The following is a 20,559-nucleotide window of genomic DNA, read 5'->3' as shown; positions in this document are numbered from 1 at the left end:
AATTTTGAATTTATTATTATATACTCATAGTATATATTATATATTTTTATAATAAATATAGTAAATATATTTTTATAACTGCCCTTACGCACGTTTAATAACGGAATAATAAGTTTGATAAAACGATTAGAGATATAGACAAACGTATGATTTAATACAAATTCAATTACAAAGTGTAGAAGGATAATGTAATAAGAAATAACAAATGTGAAAATATTAAGTCCGATTTTGCAGAGAGAAACTTTTAGCATTTCATGATGTAATTTAGTCTTTGAAAGTGTAATTATGACGAATATAAAATTATTATTGAATATTTTATTTTGATTGTTCAAGTAGTAAATTTTAAATTAAAGTTTCCTCGCAAAATATAAATAATAAAATAAAATATAAATATGTATGTGTGTGTGTGTATAAAACTTACGACAGTAAAATAATAACTAACAATAAGTGTAAAAAGGAATGACTATTCCAAGAGACGGTTATGGAATTTATTGCTTCCTCTTAACGTTTTAAATTTATTAAAAACATGGAGAATGAAACTTTCTCATCTCTTTTATCTTTCTTCGACTCTGTGGAATTGAGCGATTTTGCCAGCACCCTCGGTTCACATCGAGCGATTCTAAGGGTAGTTGCTCACCACACTCCTTCTTTCCTCCTCTCCCTCTCCCCAGTTCTCTCGTGGTTATGGTCTCAAATGCAAACGAACGTACGTGCCGGCCGCTACATCTGCAAGGTGTGCCAAAGATATAATTTTTACGACGTGCACCGGTACGAGTACAACTCCCTTTTCCCACTCTCGTTTTCCCGCACTTCAGGTTTCGCGCGATGGCGATGTGCCCTGTAAGCGGCTGTAAATTGAATAACACCCCGAGACAGGATTTATGTAACGGTGGCTGAAGCCGTTGGCATGGCGGCTTTTACGCAGAGAGGGTGATGACTTCGCGAATCTAAAGGGTAAACCACTCTCTTGACGAACACCCGCGATCTCGCACGCTTCCTGACTGAAGTTCTAATCGTAAAAAGGAATCGCGGAAGTTTTATAGTATGACAGGACGAGTAGTATATTCGTAATTCTGACTTTTTATTTACTCTTGTTAAACATATTAATTTTAATCAAATAATAAATATAAATAATAAGTATAAATTTTATTTTCTTTTTCCATAACACACATTTAATGTCAAGAAGGAATAAAAATGAGGACTCTCGTTCTATATTTTTTTTTTTTTTTTCTCTTTGCTCCGAATCCGTCCTTCCTTGTTTGTTCCACGTGTCGGTTGCTTTATGTCCCGACCAGATCCGTGCTTCATGTACTTACGACATTACGGCGCCTGGTTACACTGAGATACAACAGCGCTTAAACCCGCGATCCTAACGTCGTCGGCCAACATCGCAACAACGACGTGCATCGTTGCGACGTGCAAGATTGCTGGACACGCTCGTAAATAACCGCTCCTCCCTCAGCAATCCCGTCAGCCTTTAACACCCCATTACGCTGTTCGAGAGATTCTGAGGAGGAGGTGGTGCTGCTGTACTTGCCGAAACATCGATAGGTCTCAAGTTACGACGAATGGGAAGATGTCGAAGAAAAAAGCTCCTCCAATAAAGAAAAAAACACTCCTTGATTTTCACAATTTAAACTTATTATTATTTTCAAGATGTTTTAATTAACTTTATTCTTTCGCTTATAACCTCCTTCTTCAATTAACTTTAATTCTTGCCGAGGATCTGCTAAAATTTTAATTTGAATACATAGAAAAAAAAGTAAGTGTCAAATCAAAACTTATATACTCATACGAACGCGTTCATCGCAACAATTTATAATCATTTTAGAAGAATTTAAAAATCTTAAATTTCAATAATGTTTTAATTTTATTTCAATACTATAATTGTCATTTCAAGAATAAAATATATTATTTTAACTCGAAGAAAATTATAATCTTCTTTGATTTGAACATGTGTTATTTTCTATCTCCAACATTTTTTCCTCTCCATTCAAAGAAAATTGTTCTTAAATAACAAGAATACATTTTTCTTGCTTGAACTATATAAAATATCATCCAAGCAAATTTTCTTTCTTTAACGCAATATAATCTCACTTCAACATTTACATTTTCAAACTAAAGGTATCGTCAAAATAAGAATATATTCTTTTTTTCTGTGTACTCAAGATAACAATCTACTGTCAGAAAATATATAATATTCCATTTCTTCGTCCATAAATGACATGGGCAGATAAGATAGAAATGAAACGGTTCTCCTATCGTTCCCTTTAACTTTGATTAACAATAACAAGCGATTTTAATTAAAAACCTAAAAGAACACCGTCTCGTCCAAAAAAATTCTCTCTCATATCTTTACGATCCAAGGTGGGGGGGGGGGGGATACAAGATGTTCGAGAGGGTCCGTGGCGGATCAACGGCGGATTTCCGGTCTTGGTTCGCGCCCTGTGAACGTCGCTTAAACATTGAGACGTGACCAATGCTGGTTGCCACGAGGAGGGAACGGGGCCCACATCGGGCAATTATCGCTCGGCGGGAGCTCCCGACGTGCATACATTAAGCCCTCCCTCCCGTCCCCCCCCCTCCTCCTTTCCTCTCGCTCTCTCCCCCTCGGCGGAGTAGCTGAGGGACGACGACGAACGGCGAAACGACACCCGAGATTTCGTATCTCTCGGGACGGGACACACTTCTCTCGCCTACCTCTCCTCCGTGCTCGACGTTTTAAGATCGATATCTGGCCGCGCCGCGCGACTCGCCTGAATGAATAATTATCAATGGACGATGCGCACCACCTCGTCCTTTGCCTCCTCCCCTTTCCGCGCCCGTTGGACACCGTCGACTCCCTTCCTCGGGACTCGGCCTATCGGCCTGCCTGAGATCGTTCACCACTCGACGTTGACTGTTTTCGCATTAATGACTCGCCACTCGGGAGACTTATGCCGGTATGGTTGAATATCTGCGACTTTCGAGACGTTGTTTGTCAATCAAAAATCCAGGTTCTGGTAATATTTAATAATATTTTAAAAAAATACACGAATATGATGTGAATAGACGAGGGTGAGGATGTGCGATATGCAGAGTTTAATTAAGTAATGTGAAATAAAGTTGGAACGTAAAGCGTGGAACGGCAGTTTATCGGTAGACTTGTCTCCAGGAAACGTCGCTACTTCTTAATGATTGCACGGTCTCCACGAGTTTAATCGTCGACACGCATAAACCATATCCCGCTTCTGCATATTCAAAGTGCATGCATGCGTGCGTGCACGCGCTCGTGCTCGTGCTGCGAAGCATCAGTTTTTTTTTACACACCTCTGCGATTTCAGATGATATATAAGTATCGCGAATCATGCTTAAAATATAGCGAGGCTTTAAAGTAAAGTGAAATTAAGTTCAATTAATTATTATTTATTATTATATATACAAATTAAGTTAAAAATAAATATAATTTAAGATGATTTTATAGAGTAAAGGAGTCAGATTTTACAATCAAAAATTTCATGTAACTTCAATTAATATATTTAAGGAAACATTGAAAGATATTCTCAATGTAATCCCATATGTTTTTGATTCTTTCTTGCTTCTGATTTACATTTAACGCTTACAAGTTTTTCGAATGCTCTTTTCGTGGGAGAAAATAATTTCAAATCTACGCGTCGATAGATTTGTATTTTTTTCTTTTCTCTTAAAAATAGTTCACTTTATTTCAATATAATAATTAAAACCGCGATAATTTGTCATCTTCGTGAGCGATATCGTTCATCATCTCCGAAACCGTCGCGATCTTCGCGCAACTTCTTCGAGACTCTCGCTCCGGATCTCGACGCCAATCTCGGATAAACGCGCGTCCCGACGAGACAATTCTATCAGCCAGCCACCCACCCACGTGAACCATTAAAACGTAGGCGATATCTAGACCCTGAAATCGGCGTCCTTCAAATTTTCAATTAGTCTTACGGAATATTCGAGAGAGCGAGAGGCAACTGTGTGCCTCTCCGATAGCATCGTGTGTCCCTTTATTCTTCCGTAGGCAATTTGAATGGCGACCGAAAGTGGATCTGGATCAAGGCCCCCCTCTCTCTGGATCCATCCGTCGAATGGATCCGAGAAGGGGGAGGGGGAGTATAAATTGGGAGAAGGGGTGGAGGAGGAGGAGGAGGAGGAGGAGGAGGAGGAGACCAGACAACTCGCCTCTCGTCTAGCTTAGATCTAATCTCGCATTCCCGCGCGCTGCGTGCCTAATTAAAGATCGATATCTACCCGATATTATTGCCACCCTCCCCTCCCCCTTCCCACACGTTCCCTCTCCCGTTCCTCCTCTTCTTCCTCGTCCTCCTTCCCCGCCGCCCCTGCCGCGTAGCAGGTTATTAAATTCTCCTATCTCGTGAGATCTGGACCGGCCGGTCCTGCCTGGTCTTATCTGATCCGGTCGATCTCCTGGTCTCGTTACCTTTCGGCCCTTCGTTCCCGTTCCCGTTCCCGTTCCCGTTCCCGTTCCCGTTCCTCGTTTTCGATGGATCGACACTTTCGAAATTTTGTGAGGGATGACGCGCCGGATAGACATAGGGGAAGCGACAGCCCGATCAACTCTCTGGAAAACCGGAAAGAGAGAGATCAGTCAGATGGCTTTCGCGTCAGTCTACGCGTCCATAATTACTTTACCTTGTTTATTACTATTTCTGTATTTATTATGGATGTGGTAACTGTGGATTCGATTGTTATTTTGCGTGACTAATAACGTCTATCACTATTTACTTATTCCACTGATTTATAGTTAATATAAAATTATTGTTCCAAATATGATCTAGTTTTTTATATAATTTATATTCAGATTAATTGATTTTATTATTACTCCAATTAATTTTCCTAAAATAATCTAATTATATACATCGATATTTAAAAGGACAAGAAAGGTTTAATTCTTTAGGAGATATAAAATATACCAATTTCTTTTAATTCGTCGTGATTATATAATATGACGAAATTACACTTTTTTTCATTTCTTAAAAAAGAAGTACCTTTCATCCATTCAGGATTACAAGCGAGAAACAAAAAGGAAAGCGCTTATACAAACCGTTGGTGCTCCGGCATTTCCAATTTGTGAAATCGCGCCAGCGACGTTACCTCGTCGCCACCCCTATCGACAATCGACCTTCTCCTCCCCCTTCGTCCTCCTCTTCCTCTCTCGTTACTGAAGGTTTTAACGCGGAACAGAAAAAAATCGCCGGCCCGCAGCGTAGCGGAGGAAACCGAGGACGGTGACAGATGGCGCGTGACGATAACGTCTCTCGAAGGTCCTGTTCGCGGGCGAAACGACCCGCGCCGGATCCTGTTCCTGTCGCGAGATAAACGAAACAGCTGCGTCTCGGCGCCGATCAAAGATCTCTCTTTCTCTCACTACCCGTCTCTCCCTTCTCCCCCGCTTCCTCTCTCTCTCTCTCACTCTCTTCTCCTGCCCAGGACGTTCTTTCGACATCTCGCGAGCGCGATCGCGCGGAAATAAATGAGCAACGTGTGCATGATAACGATACACGAATTCGAATACTTTGATTCGATGATTTTTATTTCGATAGCGCGACTGGAGATAATTTTATTTATCCTGGTAGTTTTCGGTCCTTTTTAATTCCGGGAATTTTAGTTTTTTTTTTTTTTTTTTTTATTTTTTATTCTTAACTCTGAAAGATTTTAGCATCTCGAAAGTTTAAATCCTCGGATTTTTTATATAAAAAGAATACAATAATTTAACATTGAGAAGATTGGAGGAATTAATTCCACGGATCTAAAAAATTCGAAGAATTCAAAAAAAGATTATATATGATGTGGAAGAAATTTATCGATAGTAATATTAATAGAACTTTGATTCTTAAGTGAAATCACATTCCTGAAGCGGTCCGAGAGATGGAGGGGGGGGTATTGGAATTAGTAAGGGGGAGGGCAAATCCTCGGATTTTAATCCTAGACGAGTCTAATCGCTGCTCTGCGATCAGGTCGCAGGAGATTAAGTTGACCAGTTGATATAAGAAAGACCGATCGGAGGGGAAGAGAGAATAAAAAAAAAGTGATCAGAGAGAAGGAAAGAGGGAGGATCTTTGGACGAATGCTGTTCATGATGGGCAAACAAATTAGTGAAATAGAAAAGATAAGATCGAGGAGAGGGGAAAATGTTTCCATCAATAGACTGGTTATGTTTTAGTATCGGATAATTTCGGATAAAAGCTACATCTCTGTCGGCTCGTTACGATCGTACGATTAGAATATTGATGACGTTTAGAAACTGTAAATCTTTGACATTAAAATGATTAAGAGACACAAAAGTTTGTTTTAAGAAAGAAGGAAAGGGAGAATATTTGTATTGATATAATTAATATAAATTAAAAAAGGAGAGCGACGAAAAAACTTCTCTCTTGAAATTTAAAATTTTAATATGTGAACAATCTCTTTAGATCTTAATTGAATCGTTTTATCATAATTAATCAACCAACTTTATCTTAATTATAATCGTTTGTATCTTAATTATTTAAGGTTTTTTTAATTCTAATCCGCATCACAATTGAGACTGACATTTTCCAAAACTGCAATTATCCCAATATTTTAATCGACCACACCAGGCATAAAAAGAGAGAGAGAGAGAGAGAGAGAGGGGGAGGGAGAGAAAAAAAAAGAGAGAAGGGCAATCGCTCTTTAATACTTTTATTATTAAAGGTTAATAACAATTACCGGCACACTATAGCCGCTCATCGTGAATCGCAGCACTTATTACAGCTTTTCGCAACGAGAGCTAATCGTGATTAAGTGGTAACGGTCGAAAGTCGGAACGTCGACGTTTTATCAACGCTGGATATCAGGCTTATCGTCGTCCTTTAAGATAATTACTATGATCGTTGTCCTTACGACGGAGGAGGTGGAGAAGGCGTAAACGCCAAGAGTACGAAGGCGGAGGTGGCGACGATGGAGGCTCGCTCCGCATGAATAATGCGCTCCACGACGTGATCCGAACTTCCCAGAAGACCGTCGCCGGACTGAGAGATACCTCGAGTACCGATCCAAAGTATTGGACGACACAATAAAGCTGTTACGTATCTGACTCTCGCGAAAGATTGCGAATCAGAGGCTCTCAATGTTCCGACATATTTGACAGCATATAAATGAGAAAATTCTGAAATGATAGGAATCTAAGGATAAACTATGGAATACTGAAGGCTCTGATGTATTATGGGCGTGTGTTGCAGATTTTAGATTAGATTTGAATAATATTAATAAAATATATTTATAAAATATTAAATATTTTATTTATAATTGTTAAATCTGGTTAATTGATTTTTCATAAGTGTCAAAATTTAAAAAAAATTCGAGTTCTATGATATTAAATTATTATCCCATCCTATTTATTATTAATAAAGTATTTATAAAATATCAAATATTTTTTAAATATTTTTTTTATAATTGTTAAACCTGGTTAATTGATTTTTCAATTAAATTTTGAAATAATATATTGGAAACTCTTGAAAAATAGTAATAAAATTATTATGAGTAGGTATTATAAGTTGCGGAAAAATAATCAAATTCCGATATAATAAAACTCTCGAAATTTTTTTGGCATTTTATTTGATGGCAATCGATTTCTGTCACCTGCATAATTAAATGGAAATCAAACGCGACTCTTGCACCGCGATATTCCACGAAGGGCGACACGTCGATCGCAAGCTTCCCCTCGGTGTCCCTGGCAAGTCCATCCAAGGGAGAAGCTTCGCGAGTTGAGCTCTCACTTAGCGGTCGCGTTGTCACGATCGGGACCTCGGCGACATTAGCATATCTCCACGATGCAGCGTGTAAGGGGTGCGAACGGGGGGTGCGAGCGAAGAAGAAAGAGAGGAAGCGAATGGACACGAAACGATATAGGCGCGATTTCTTCCTCGTGGGTCGCGAAAAGGCGCACACGATCCGTAATGCGAATCGGTAAGGGTCAAGGGGAGAGGGTGGTGAGCTCGGAAACGGGGAAAGGGGGACAGAAGACTCACTCTCGCTGCCTGTTACCTGTGTACATCCGTCGTGTGTTTGCCTACCCGCGTCACGATCAGGATCCTATTTGCATAGCGCCGATGAAGCTGCACAGAAGAAAAAAACATTCTTATCTTGACAATATCTAATCAAAGAAAATTTACCTGAATAAAGACATTTTATATAGTTCAAGAAAAATGTATTTTTTTTATTTAAGAATAATTTTCTTGAACGGAGAGGAAAAAATGTTGGAAAGAAAATAACACATGTTCAAATGGAAGATTATAATTTTCTTAGAGTCAAAATAATTATTGTATTCTTGAGATGATAATTATAGAGTATTGAAATAAGGCTATAATATTGTTGAAATTTAGAAGATTTTAGAAATTTTTCTAAGAAGATTATAAATTGTTACGTATATATGATATACAATGAACGCGAATATATAAGTTGATTTGACATTTACTTTTTTCTGTTTGCTACCGCAGTCCTGCTTTCTTGTTCCTGAAGGATTCGCATACTTGTTAGTCTAGTTTGAAGAATATATAGCGCAAGGATTTTATCTTCGGGCGTATCTGAAATTATAGTAATCGCAAAGTGATGACGATAATAAAATGAAAATAAATTCTTTTAGGGTGAAATGTTATCTCTGTATATTCAGTGATTCAAAGAGAAATTTTTTTGCAAATAATAACAAAGTGTTTTGTTGCAATTGATGATTAATCGAAATAACAGTGACGTTTTTTTAAGAGTTTCGGAAGTCTAGAAATTTATAAGATTTAACCGAAAGAGGGAGAGAAGTGTCGATGTCGACTGAAGGAGCGAGAAAGAAAGGTATAAGCGGTATAATAAATGCTTCGCATACCTACTTATTGCTTTAACGAGCGAACGTTTTTTGCATCACGCGTACTTTCGGTCACGGAACGTGCAATGATTTACCGAGACATCACGTGCGTTTGCGCGACTCGTCAAAAATATGTCTCACCTACGCATCTCTGATCGTTTATCGATCTTTGTGTCATTAAATTAACAGAGCCTTCGCCCCGCTCTGGTTATTTCCTTATATATATATATATATATATATATATATATATATTTATTATCATATAATTTAATTTCGCCATCTCCTTTTGCGATCACAAAACACGTTTATCTCAATCTTCAAATAAATATACATGTATACGTGCCTATTCCTTTGATACATTAAAAAGCTAGTTTATTTAAGAGTAATTAAAATGTTAACCCAGAAAAGTAAATATAATTTCTCTGCGAGTGGAAAAGTTTCTTTAATTCTTTTTCCACACAACACTGCGATTAACAAAAGGCGAAAGATTTGCAAAACACCCTGCAGGTGTACATCATCTACTTTAAAGATTAAAAGTTTCAAGAATTCAAAACTCTTAAAACTTGAGAAGATGTCAGGAATTTCTAATTCAAAATGTTGAATATAAAATAGAAAAATATCAGAATGCAAGAAGGAAGGAACTTAATTATGAGCTTATCACGCGTTGCGTGATGCATCAATTATATCGGGACGCGCCGCGCCGCGCCAGTAAATCGACCGGAATTTGAGGCTCATTAGCGGAATGGAGTATCGGAAGAAGGGGTCGTATCGTAGGGTGAAAGAGGAGGAGGAGGACGGGGATCGAAAGTACGAGTTTCCGGCTCCGTTCTTCAGTGCGACGCCGAGTCGCTGCGATTGCTCGCTTCTTGCATAAAGCGGGGCCGAAGGTACACGGACGCGGCGGTATCGGTTCCAAGAAAGGCTTATCAGGCCGCGGATATGTTAATGGAGGCCGTGTTGTGCCTCCCCCGCTCTCTCTCTCTCTCTCTCCTCCACCGTCACCTTTTCGAGATATATTGCACCCCAACCGTCGCGCGATCGAGGAGGTGGTTGGTTGGCCGCTCGTAAGCTGGTGGTTGCGAGCTGGTAGATACAGCCCTCTCGCGATCGGCAACGTGTGTATTGTATATGCATGTGCGATTAAAACTGCTTCGACTTTACGATGGAAAAATCTAAAGAGCGAAAGTTAATCGAGAATTCCTAATTTAGATTGTTCACTCAAAAAAATGATCCTGCAAATTCAATAAAAATTTTCTAGGTGTAAAAAATTAAGTGAAACAGATAAATTATGAGTAAATACTGCATATATTTTGCACTTAATCAATTTAAATGATACAAACAGAATTTATATCTGTACTATTAGTGTAATTTAGACAGAAAATTTGCCTGTGATGCCTATTAATATTTGGCAATGGGATCTAAATTCTCTAGAGATATTGATAGAATATTGCTGCTATAAATTCTATACGTGATAAACAATATTCTAACAGACACAAAAAGTAGCGATAAATTTTCATTGAGACATCTAGAAATCTATCTACATTAGCAAAATTTTTTTTGAGTGTTAAAATATACATATATTTAGAATATGAGTGTATTTTCGTGGCAATTTTTTTCTTTTATTTCTCAGATTTCTTTTTCTATGAAACTTTAAAAATCTTTTTCAAATTAAAAAAAATAGAATTTTTAAATTTTAGTTCTTTTGTCTTTGGATTTTAATTTATAAGATATACATATGGTATATAATTTGTTTTTAATATTAAAATATATCTAGAATATGAGTGTATTTTCGTGGCAATTTTTTTCTTTATTTCTCAGATTTCTTTTTCTATAAAACTTTAAAAATCTTTTTTAAATTAAAAAAAAAATAGAATTTTTAAATTTTAGTTCTTTTGTCTTTGGATTTTAATTTATAAGATATATGGTATATAATTCGTTTTTAATTTTGAAATAAAGAATTTTTCTTCGAAACGTTCTCTATAAAATGTGCATGCTTCTTCGAAACTTAGCATGTTTGAAATTGTAAACATTTAAATCTCTTAGCACTTGCTTGCTGTTCTTTCAATGCGAAACAAAACCTTATACCTTGAAATATTCTGGCTACTTTGAGTTTCGAATCCTCGGGCCATTGTGTTCTCGGATTATCGAGCGCACGGATCCTCAGATCTTCGGGCCGATCGCGAGCCAATCCACGCTCTCGGAGATCATCTCGAAAATAATCTCTCGTTCGATAATAGAACCCTGGAGGAAAGAAACTAACCGTGAGATAAGGGAAGTTTATCTACAACCTCTATCATACATACAACTCCCTCTTTCTCTCTTATTCTCTGTTCAATCGTGAGATAGAGAGATCTATCCACGGCCTCCACCTCTTCTCCAATCGTACATCTAAGATCACGAAGAAGAAGTGGACGAGGGTCGCGGATGAACTTGCAGACGTCGTCGTCGCTAGCGAACGTATGCATGGCTGCGCAATTAAGGCTCGCGATCAGTCCCGTCCCGAGAAAGAGAGACAGAGAGAGAGAGAGAGAGAGAGAGAGAGAGAGGGAGAGAGAGAGAGACAGAGATGGAAATAAACCGGAGGGAAAAAGGGAGGCTGTGTGCGCTGCCACGCCATGCCACGCCACGCCACAGATCCATCGATGACCGCTTATTTACAGAGAAGCCAGAGAGAGGAAGGAACACGACCTGGAGTGTAGATGCGAGCGTTGGATAGCCCAGCGAGCTCGTTGCAACCCTTTGCCCAATCTACCCAGGCATCTTCCTTCAAGTCCTCCCTCGCGTCTCCCTTCCTTCCTCCTTCTCCTCGCCCCCCCCCCTCCCCACCTCTCTTCTGTTGCTCTTTCTCGCCCGAGGAGGCAATTAAAGCATCCGGGTAATTCTCGAGTCTCAATCTCTCGTGTCGACGAGAGCCACCTGGATCGTCAGATCTCTTCTAAAGGTCCTTGACGATCTATCGAGGAAAAGATGTCTTAAGAATTGCACGGAAAATTCTAAAGATCCTTGACAATCGATCGTTTTCGAGAACTGCATAGTTTCGAGTTGCAAGATATCTCTGAGACGTTTGATTGAAATTTATTCTTGAGCTTGTTTTCTCATGAAAAATTTACTATTTCTTAAATTATTTTATTATTTAATAATTAAAATACACAATAGATATATTTTTGTTATAATTTTTTTTTCTAAATCTTCTTAATTTTTTTCCAAATATTTCTTCTTATGAACTTAACTTTTTGTTAAGTTCAATTCTCTCGCAAATTTTTTTCTTCGTTTGTCAGTTTAATCTCGCTCTCTCGACGAAACAATCGCGTTGTAAGATTAAACCTCGTCGCGATAACGCGTCAATCTAAGGGTACGCACATTCGCTGGGACCAGCCCTCAGACACTAAACTATTCAGAGATAGCTTGCGCGTGAGCAAGCCGAGCGCGACCCCCGAAGTAGGGGATGAAAAGCGGCATGCGAAGGATACAATTGGTGGTTGTGTCGAACGGGAGGATAGACCGGATGAAGTGAAGAGAACGTAGAGTACGCGAAGAGCTGCTAGTAAAGAATCCATTAAAGATCCGGACAGCATCCGAGAATAGCATCGTTCGCGTCGCCCTTTTTTGCTATTTTTCTCTCATCTCGATCGGCGCAGCTTCCTTCCGGCTCGGACAATGATTATGGTTGTCTCGCGGATTACTTTTAATCGACATCGGCGATTCTTGACGAAACGTACAGTTGCGTTGATAGAATTGATGCTTCTGTATTTTAATTACAAAGATAATTTTTTTTTAATATCTTGGTAAATTTTTAAATTTATTTTATAATAAATTATACTGATTTTTTTTATTATATTATTATTTTTTTATCATTATTCTCTCTCTCTCTCTCTCTCTCTTTTAAAGTTAATGTCGAAACTAATCTCACTTGAAGGAACGTAAGAATCAAAATATCTTATTATTATTTTTGCAAACTTATATCTCTGTTATTTTATCCAAGATTTCTAATTTTTAATTTCAGGGGAGGATGAGGAATGGAGTGATTCAGAGAAAACCCCGTCGGTGAGCAGCGGCGTGGACGGTGGCGGATCCGCGGTGTCAAGTCCAATCGCACCGCCGGTGGCTGAGGAAGACTCGAGTTTACCACCCCCTCCGAGACTCAACCCCCCATCATCCTCGACTAGTTCTTCCACTAGCGAGGATATCAGACAACGCCTGAGTGTGCTTTCGGAGGATACTAGGAAGCGTCTAATCAGCCTTACTGAGGACATCGAGGTATACACTTGTGCCTGATTTTAATTTAATTTTCATTTATATTATTCTAATATTTATGCAATGTTATTATATTATATACATATTCATCGTTGTAAAATTAATATCTTATAAATTCATTTTTTCTCTCTCACTCTCTTAAAAGCTTAAACCTTCTAAAATAAAATTTTTAATAAAAGATTGATTACAATTAAAATTAAGTATGTTATATTAAAATAATTATCTAAACTAAATATTTACAATCATGTGGTCTAAAAATTTGAAAAAAAAATTATATTTATATAAATGAAATTATTATTTTTTTTTTCTTAAAAGAAGTTTTTCTAATTCTTATATAAGTGTTAAAATAATATTTATGCAATAATATGTTATTATATATATTCATTGTTGTAAAATTAATATCTTATAAATTCATTTTTTTCTCTCTTACTCTTTTAAAATCTTGACCCTTCTAAAATAAAATTTTGAATAAAAGATTGATTACTATTAAAATTAAGTATGTTATATTAAAATATATTATATTAAAATAATTATCTAATTAAATATTTATAATTATGTGATCTAAAAATTTGAAAAAAATTATATTTATATAAATGAATTTATTATTCTTTTTCCTAAAAGAAGCTTTTCTTATTCTCATATAAGTGCTAAAATTTTAATAGTTGTTTCTCTGATTTCGCTAGAATCGAGAAATTATTTTTTAAATAAACTTGAATAATTTTAATAAGATCCAAAAATTGTAAAAAATAGTCTCAATTGGATTTTTAACTTAATTTTTGATAAAAAAAAAGAATATTTTTGATATACAGGTCGCTAGGAGCATACGAGACCGCCATGCACCGCTGTCTAGAAACGTGCGAACACGAGAGTCGAGTCCCAAGGACGTCGAGGAGGATCAACAGGCTGTTAAAGAGGACGAATGCCAGCCGAGGCCATCGTCCTCGTCGTCATCGTCCACTGCCATCAGGAGACGGGATTCTGTCTGCCGCAGGGATTCGGAAGACTCCGTCACCGCGATGGCCACTGAGGCCAAGAGGATGAGACTCGATGACGAGGCAGCACCAAGACTGAGACTCAATGCTAGTCTAGCGACGGATCCCGCACTGCGACCCGCCGCTGTCGCCGCGCTTACCGTGAAGCCCGAGAACACGTCGCCGCCGAACCAGACGCCACCGCTTCCAGCTGGACTTCAGAATGGTGATATTATAGTTCCGATCGGATCGATTAATATTTTCTAGCTTTTTTTTCGGCATTTTTAATACAGGAAGAAAATTTTAAATTCAGATTTAAAATTGGAATGTTAGATATTGGAGATTTCCAATTTTTCAAAAATTAGAAAATATATATTTATAAGAATATTTCTAATTTTGTAAGAAATTTTAATATTTATTTTTATTTAATTTTCATTATTGCAATATTTATGCAATTCATTGTTGTAAAATTAATATCTTATAAATTCGTTTTTTCTCTCACTATCTTTTTTGGAAACTTGACCTTTTATTACAATTTTTATTAAAAGATTGATCACAATGATGTTTCCCTTGATTTAATAAGAAAATGAAGTATATTATATTAAAATAATTATCTAATTAAATATTGACAACAATTTAAAACTATCATGTGGTCTAAAAGAAAATTCCTAAATATATATGAGGAACATGAGCTGGTTTCTCAAAATCTAAAACAAGACGATGAGAATAAAAAATAAGACGATGAAATTAATTTCATATCAGCAATCGCATCGGGTCGGCTGTTCGTTCTGCCAACCGATGGCAAGGAGACGATCACGGTGGAGCCAGCGAGGCCAACCGCTCTGATCTGCCCGCCATGCGGTATCCGATTCAGCTCGGCGAGCACCCTCGAGGCTCATCGCACCTTCTACTGCGCCCATCGGCCGCGTGCGGACGAAGACGCGACGAATGACGAGGACGACGACGGCAAGTCCGGCAAATTCGAGGTGCGAAAGGCGTACGCGTGCCCGCACTGCTCGTACAGCGCCGACAAAAAAGTGTCCCTGAATCGCCATATGCGGATGCACGCAGCCTCGCCGGCACCGCCGACGATACCAACGACAGTGTCGGCGAACTCTTCGACGAGCAACCCCGCCAGTCAAACCGCCGCGTCTAATGGTTCTTTGAACGAGGAGGCTGAAAAATACTGCAGGAATTGTGACATTAGATTCAGCTCCTTGAAAACGTACAGGTGCTCTATAAAATATAATAGTTTAAGAAGTTCCCACTTTGTTTTAATTTATAAAAAGAAATCTATTAAAGAAAATATAATCCAAAATGTAACTTAGAAAAACGTATATAGATGTTTTTTTTTTTTTTTTTAATTTAATTTGATCTATTACAGGGCACATAAGACACATTATTGCAGCACCAGGCACGTGGTGAAGGACACATTACCGACGTCAACGGCAACGCCGACATCCTCGGTGAAAGCATCGCCGCCGACCAGCTCGAGTCCTGGTGATTCGCCGCCTCCACAGCCGTGCCTGGCGTTGCCCACCAACCCCATCCTTATCGTACCATACTCGTTGTTTCGCGGCGCGAGCGTCCTCGCCGCGCCGGCACTTCCGGCCCCTGACACAGCGTGCTTCCTTCTGCCAAATGGTTCGTATACATCTCTTCTGCAAATAATTGTGAAGAATAATTTTCAAGCTTCCTAGAAATTTATTTATTTATTTAGTTATTATTATTTTTTTTTTTTTTTTTTTTATTTTGAAGCTTCAAGTTATGTGTTTGACAGTATAAAAAGAATTGCAAGAGCAAATATATATTCTGGAAATCAATATGACATATTAGATAATTGATAACGCGATACATTTATACTTTATAAAAAATAAAACACGTCAGTTAAACGTTTCGTTTTTAGGTTCCCTTCAGCCAATGACGAGGGGCCTCGCTTCCACGACTCAGAATGCGGTAGTGGAGCCACCGGCTGTCCTAAGAGCGGCGAACAAGCCTTCGACGCCGGGATCGGTGGTCGTGACAACATCCACGTCACCATCTGCCTCGGCGCCTCTCGATCTCAGCGTACGTAGATCGCCGGTGCACCAGGACGAGAAGGAGAACAGAATGTCGCCAACGTCGTCATCCCTGCCACCACCTCCAGGCAGTCCTAGATCCAGGGGCAGCGGTAGTCCTAGAACAAGGTCCATCGGCCCGGTGCAGACGGTCACTGTCGCGCCACCCGCGCCCACGGAACTCGCTCTAAGACTCGCCGAGCTGCCGCCACCTCCTGTTCCGGGGGTACTTGTGAAGCAGGGTGTTTCTAGGTAAATTTGAGTCTCTCTAGAAATTTAATTGGGCCTTCGAAATTTGTAAAATTTTTAACTTTAAAATTATATAAAGAGAATTGTAAGCTTTCGATTTTTAAACTTTATGAGATTACATCCTTCCTTTTGATCTTTGTAGGTGCAAGGAATGCAATATCGTGTTTTGTAGACACGAGAATTTTGTTGCTCATAAAAAACATTACTGCCAGGCAAGGGAGACGACGGTGAGTAACAGTCCGCCACCCCCTGGCACGCCCCCGCCGCCCATCTGTGTCCAGCTCATCTGCGCCGCATGCGGCATCAAATTCGCTTCCATGGACAACCTAGTCGCTCACCAGGCGTTTTATTGTCCAAAGAGGCCTGAACCGCAAGAACATCACACGCGGTGTTCTAAGTGCAAGGTAACATTTAAACAGTAAAAAAGAACAAATATTTGAAGAGGTATATAAAAAAATATCTAAAAGATTTGTTAAATGTCTAAAAGATTAGATAATATAAAAAAATGTAAAATTAAAATTTAGAGACCCTTTAAACACACTAAGTGTAACCCTAAAAATTTAGGGTACCTTTTAAATACTCAACTTTTTTAACTTATCTGAAATTTCCATCTTATCTTTATTGAGGACCGGTAATTCTTTTTCTCTTATCGATCTTTCGAAATATTAAATAATTTAATGAGACGAGACGCATGCTTGTCGCAGGCGATAATAGAACCTGGCAGCAATCATACCTGCGCTAGCGGTACGACTGGTGGTTGGCGATGCCCAGTCTGTGGCGCCGTCAGCCCGACGGCCGGTGCTGCCCAGCGTCACATGGATTCCCACCAAGGAGTCAAAGCCTTTCGGTGTACGATCTGCCGTTACAAAGGCAACACTCTACGCGGCATGAGGACTCATATCAGAATGCACTTTGAGAAGCGCGGCACCGATCTACAAGTACCTGCTCTTTCTCTTTCCCTTCTTCTTTTTGAGTATTATTAAACTGAAAAGCACATATATTTGAATTTTTATATAATAATAAGTCTTTGGACAAATACATGGAAATTTTTAACAAAATAAATGTAGGCTGTGTTCCACTAAACGATCACGACACTTACGAGCATTATGTCTGTCTTTATTTAACTTTCGGTCGTGATCGTTTAGTGGAACGCAGCCTTGCTGATCAAACGTATTGTTCGCTTTCAAAATAAATTTGTTTCTATAAAATAAAATAAAAATATATATTTGACAGAATTTGAATAAAATATCAACTATTTGTTTCAGGAGGAGAATTACATAACGTGCGTACTGGATGACGAGGCGACGCTTTCGACACCGGAACCTGCAACTGTCACGACACCGGAGGAGATTCCCGCAGAGATCCAGGTGAACGGTAAAACGGAGATACGGAAGAGCCCGCAACCGCCGCCGCCGCCACCGCCACCACAACCGCTGGTGCCGGCAATCGCTAGCAAGGTGAAGCAGGAACGCGAAGACACGCCACCGCCGGAGGAGAGTTTGGATCCCAGCAAAAGCGGGCCTCGCTATTGTCGCTCTTGTGACATCAGCTTCAATTTTCTGAGCACCTTTATCGCTCATAAGAAGTTTTACTGTTCGAGTCACGCCGGCGAGGCGAGTAACAATAACAATAATAACAACAATAACAATAATGCCAGCGGTCATCCGACACCGCCGCCAACTGGCAGGACCGAGGCGTCGGTGCTGTAAAATTTTCTGTGAAATTTTGTAATCGAACGCGACGAGATCATTTCTCCGTCATTCGTTTTTCCTCCGAGAGAAAAAAAAAAGATTGTATGCTTTAAAATATTTGCCAATATTTAAAAAAATTGATTCTCTCGACAAGTACAAACAATTTTTCTCGAAAGAATCAATTTTGTTAAGTAAATGATAAAGTACATTATATTCTCAAAAATTAATGGTCAAACTAATTCTAAGGAAGTTTATTTAAGTGTGAACATCACATTTTTTTTTTTTTTTTGTTTTGTTTTGAGGGGAGGAAAGAATTTTCAGAAAGAGAAGTGAAACAGAAAGATGCGATGACCGACTAAACACGGGGACTGTTAATTGTTGCCAGTTTATATATAATGAAGGACTATCGCGAACTTTTTAATCGACTGCTACGTTGTGTGATTTTTGTTGATCCAGGGAATCGTTCGTACTTATTATAAGCTGAAGGTATCTATATGTACATAAATATATGCGTATACGCGAGGGTGAGCTCGCAGGAATAGAGGGTAACGCAAACAGAGCCGTAATTAGATAATTATATATAAATTAATATATAATCTACATATGTATACGCGATAATGAAATAATCTTTAATGCAATTGTATAAAAAAAAAGCTTTAATTTTGGTCTCTATAAAAAACTAATATTTGATACTATTTTCTAATTGTTCCAAAATATATGAAATAATATATTAACATATTGTATCTCTATTCATTTTTTATTCCTTTTTTTTCGCATTTGCGTCTTTTTTCCATTTATTTTTTATTCGAGAATTTATTTAAGAGAATAAATAAATTATTGTACAAATAAATAAATAGAGAGAGAGAGAGAGAGAGAGAGAGAGAGAGAGAGAGAGAGAGAGAGAGAGAGAGAGAGAGAGAGCAAAAGAGAGAAAGAGGGGGAGAGAAATCCACATAAATATAAATAAAATAATATTTAAAATTGAAGAATATATCATGTTAATGACACGTATACGGCTCTGCTTGCAAACGATCGTCTCAATGATTGTCACGTCGATTCAATATCCGGAAGAAAAAGAACATACCGAAAAGAATCGACAAGACATCGAAGCGTCCTGTATATATACATATATATATATATAAAGAAATTGACGAACAGAAAAAAAAAGAGCGAGAAAATGTGACCGAGCTAGACGCCAACACAATCGATTGATTGGTCCGGGCGAAGGTGTGCAATCTCATGACTCTCCAATAATCTCCTTAGCATTAATAATCGACATTATATTCTTAAGAACGAATACAATGAGTGTAAAATGTTGTACAGTAGGCAAGTAGAATATTGTGGAGCTGTAGTAATAAGCGATTCTGATACGAATGATACCAATCTCAGCTTGTGAATCTGCTAAGTTACATTGCGCAACTATAACGCACAACATATAATTTATATATATAAATATATAAATAATAATGTTGTTGCGTCCACATTTACGGATAATAATAATGCGAATGCGTCGGTAAACATTTATTATGCGAAGAAATTTAAAATTCATTTAGCATCGTTAATCCATAGTAAGAATCTATTCTTGACGAATCTAAAGTTTCCTCATTAAACCTTTTCCCTTGATAACCATCATTTATTCATCATCATTTTTAAAAATTTGTCATCAAATATATTTTGATTACGAAAAATAAGTTTAACAAATAAAATCACAAGTATAAGATTTTGTTAATTATATGTTCTTAAAACTTATTGTATTTTTAATAGTTGCAAGTAAATAACTTTGTCAAGACAAGATTAATTTAAAAAAGAATATTTAGAAAAATCTTATTGTGACAGGCCTTGTATATACATTACAGTGAATGTAAACAGAAAGGATGACGATCTCAAAATAACATTTTCTCCGTTCAACATTTGAATTTGTACGACGCACTCAGATTCGATCAAAAGCATCGTACGTGTTCGCAAAGTATCCCTCGTTGCAGGGCGCGTGAATGTAAAATAAATTAGAATTAAGGCCAGTGTTACGTGTATACGCAATGTACTACTCATATCATATGACGAACTCGTTAATAATTAAAAGACGTCGATCTGTCTTTTAGCAGCGATTGCCTGCACAGCGAATTTCATGGCGAGAGATATCTAAATATCGCGACGAATGTTTTGCAAAGATAAGTAATCCCATCACATCGTCCGGAGATTTACTCTCTTTCTTCCATATTCCAGATATCATTAGACATTTAATTTTTCTCTTCGAGCCATGAAATATCTTGTCGAATGTTACGTTATTAATTGCCCGGATCTTTATACTGCCCGAAATGATTTCGCAGATGGTGCGAAATCGCGCATGTGTACGGAAAAATTTGTAAATCCCCATCTGGTACTTCCAATAACTTGTTATAATATGCTATAAATCTGGTGTATATCACATTACATGCCATATCCATGATGACAAAACAGCTCTTTCTTCAACGATACATACATATATCCTATAACATCCT

At 38.1% G+C, this 20,559-nt stretch overlaps 1 protein-coding gene across 5 annotated transcripts in view; it reads left to right on the top strand.

Moving 5' to 3' along the window:
• Ush (Zinc finger protein ush) overlaps nucleotides 1–20,515 on the top strand; it is a 152,787-nt gene extending 132,272 nt beyond the window's left edge. For 4 of the 5 annotated variants that reach the window (XM_072907362.1, XM_072907363.1, XM_072907360.1 and 1 more), the window contains 8 exons: nucleotides 12,843–13,096; nucleotides 13,903–14,290; nucleotides 14,827–15,295; nucleotides 15,449–15,708; nucleotides 15,971–16,373; nucleotides 16,513–16,774; nucleotides 17,075–17,308; nucleotides 17,636–20,515. In XM_072907362.1, coding sequence (XP_072763463.1) covers nucleotides 12,843–13,096; nucleotides 13,903–14,290; nucleotides 14,827–15,295; nucleotides 15,449–15,708; nucleotides 15,971–16,373; nucleotides 16,513–16,774; nucleotides 17,075–17,308; nucleotides 17,636–18,079 — 2,714 coding nt within the window. In that variant the 3' untranslated portion in view covers nucleotides 18,080–20,515. The remainder of the gene's footprint in view (nucleotides 1–12,842; nucleotides 13,097–13,902; nucleotides 14,291–14,826; nucleotides 15,296–15,448; nucleotides 15,709–15,970; nucleotides 16,374–16,512; nucleotides 16,775–17,074; nucleotides 17,309–17,635) is intronic. The other variant, XM_072907361.1, reaches the window with a different exon arrangement.
• The last annotated feature ends 44 nt before the right edge of the window (nucleotides 20,516–20,559 follow it).

This window comes from Anoplolepis gracilipes, chromosome 15 (genome assembly GCF_047496725.1).
Source record: "Anoplolepis gracilipes chromosome 15, ASM4749672v1, whole genome shotgun sequence".
Lineage (NCBI taxonomy): Eukaryota > Metazoa > Arthropoda > Insecta > Hymenoptera > Formicidae > Anoplolepis > Anoplolepis gracilipes.
This window is presented reverse-complemented; position numbering and strand designations above follow the sequence as displayed.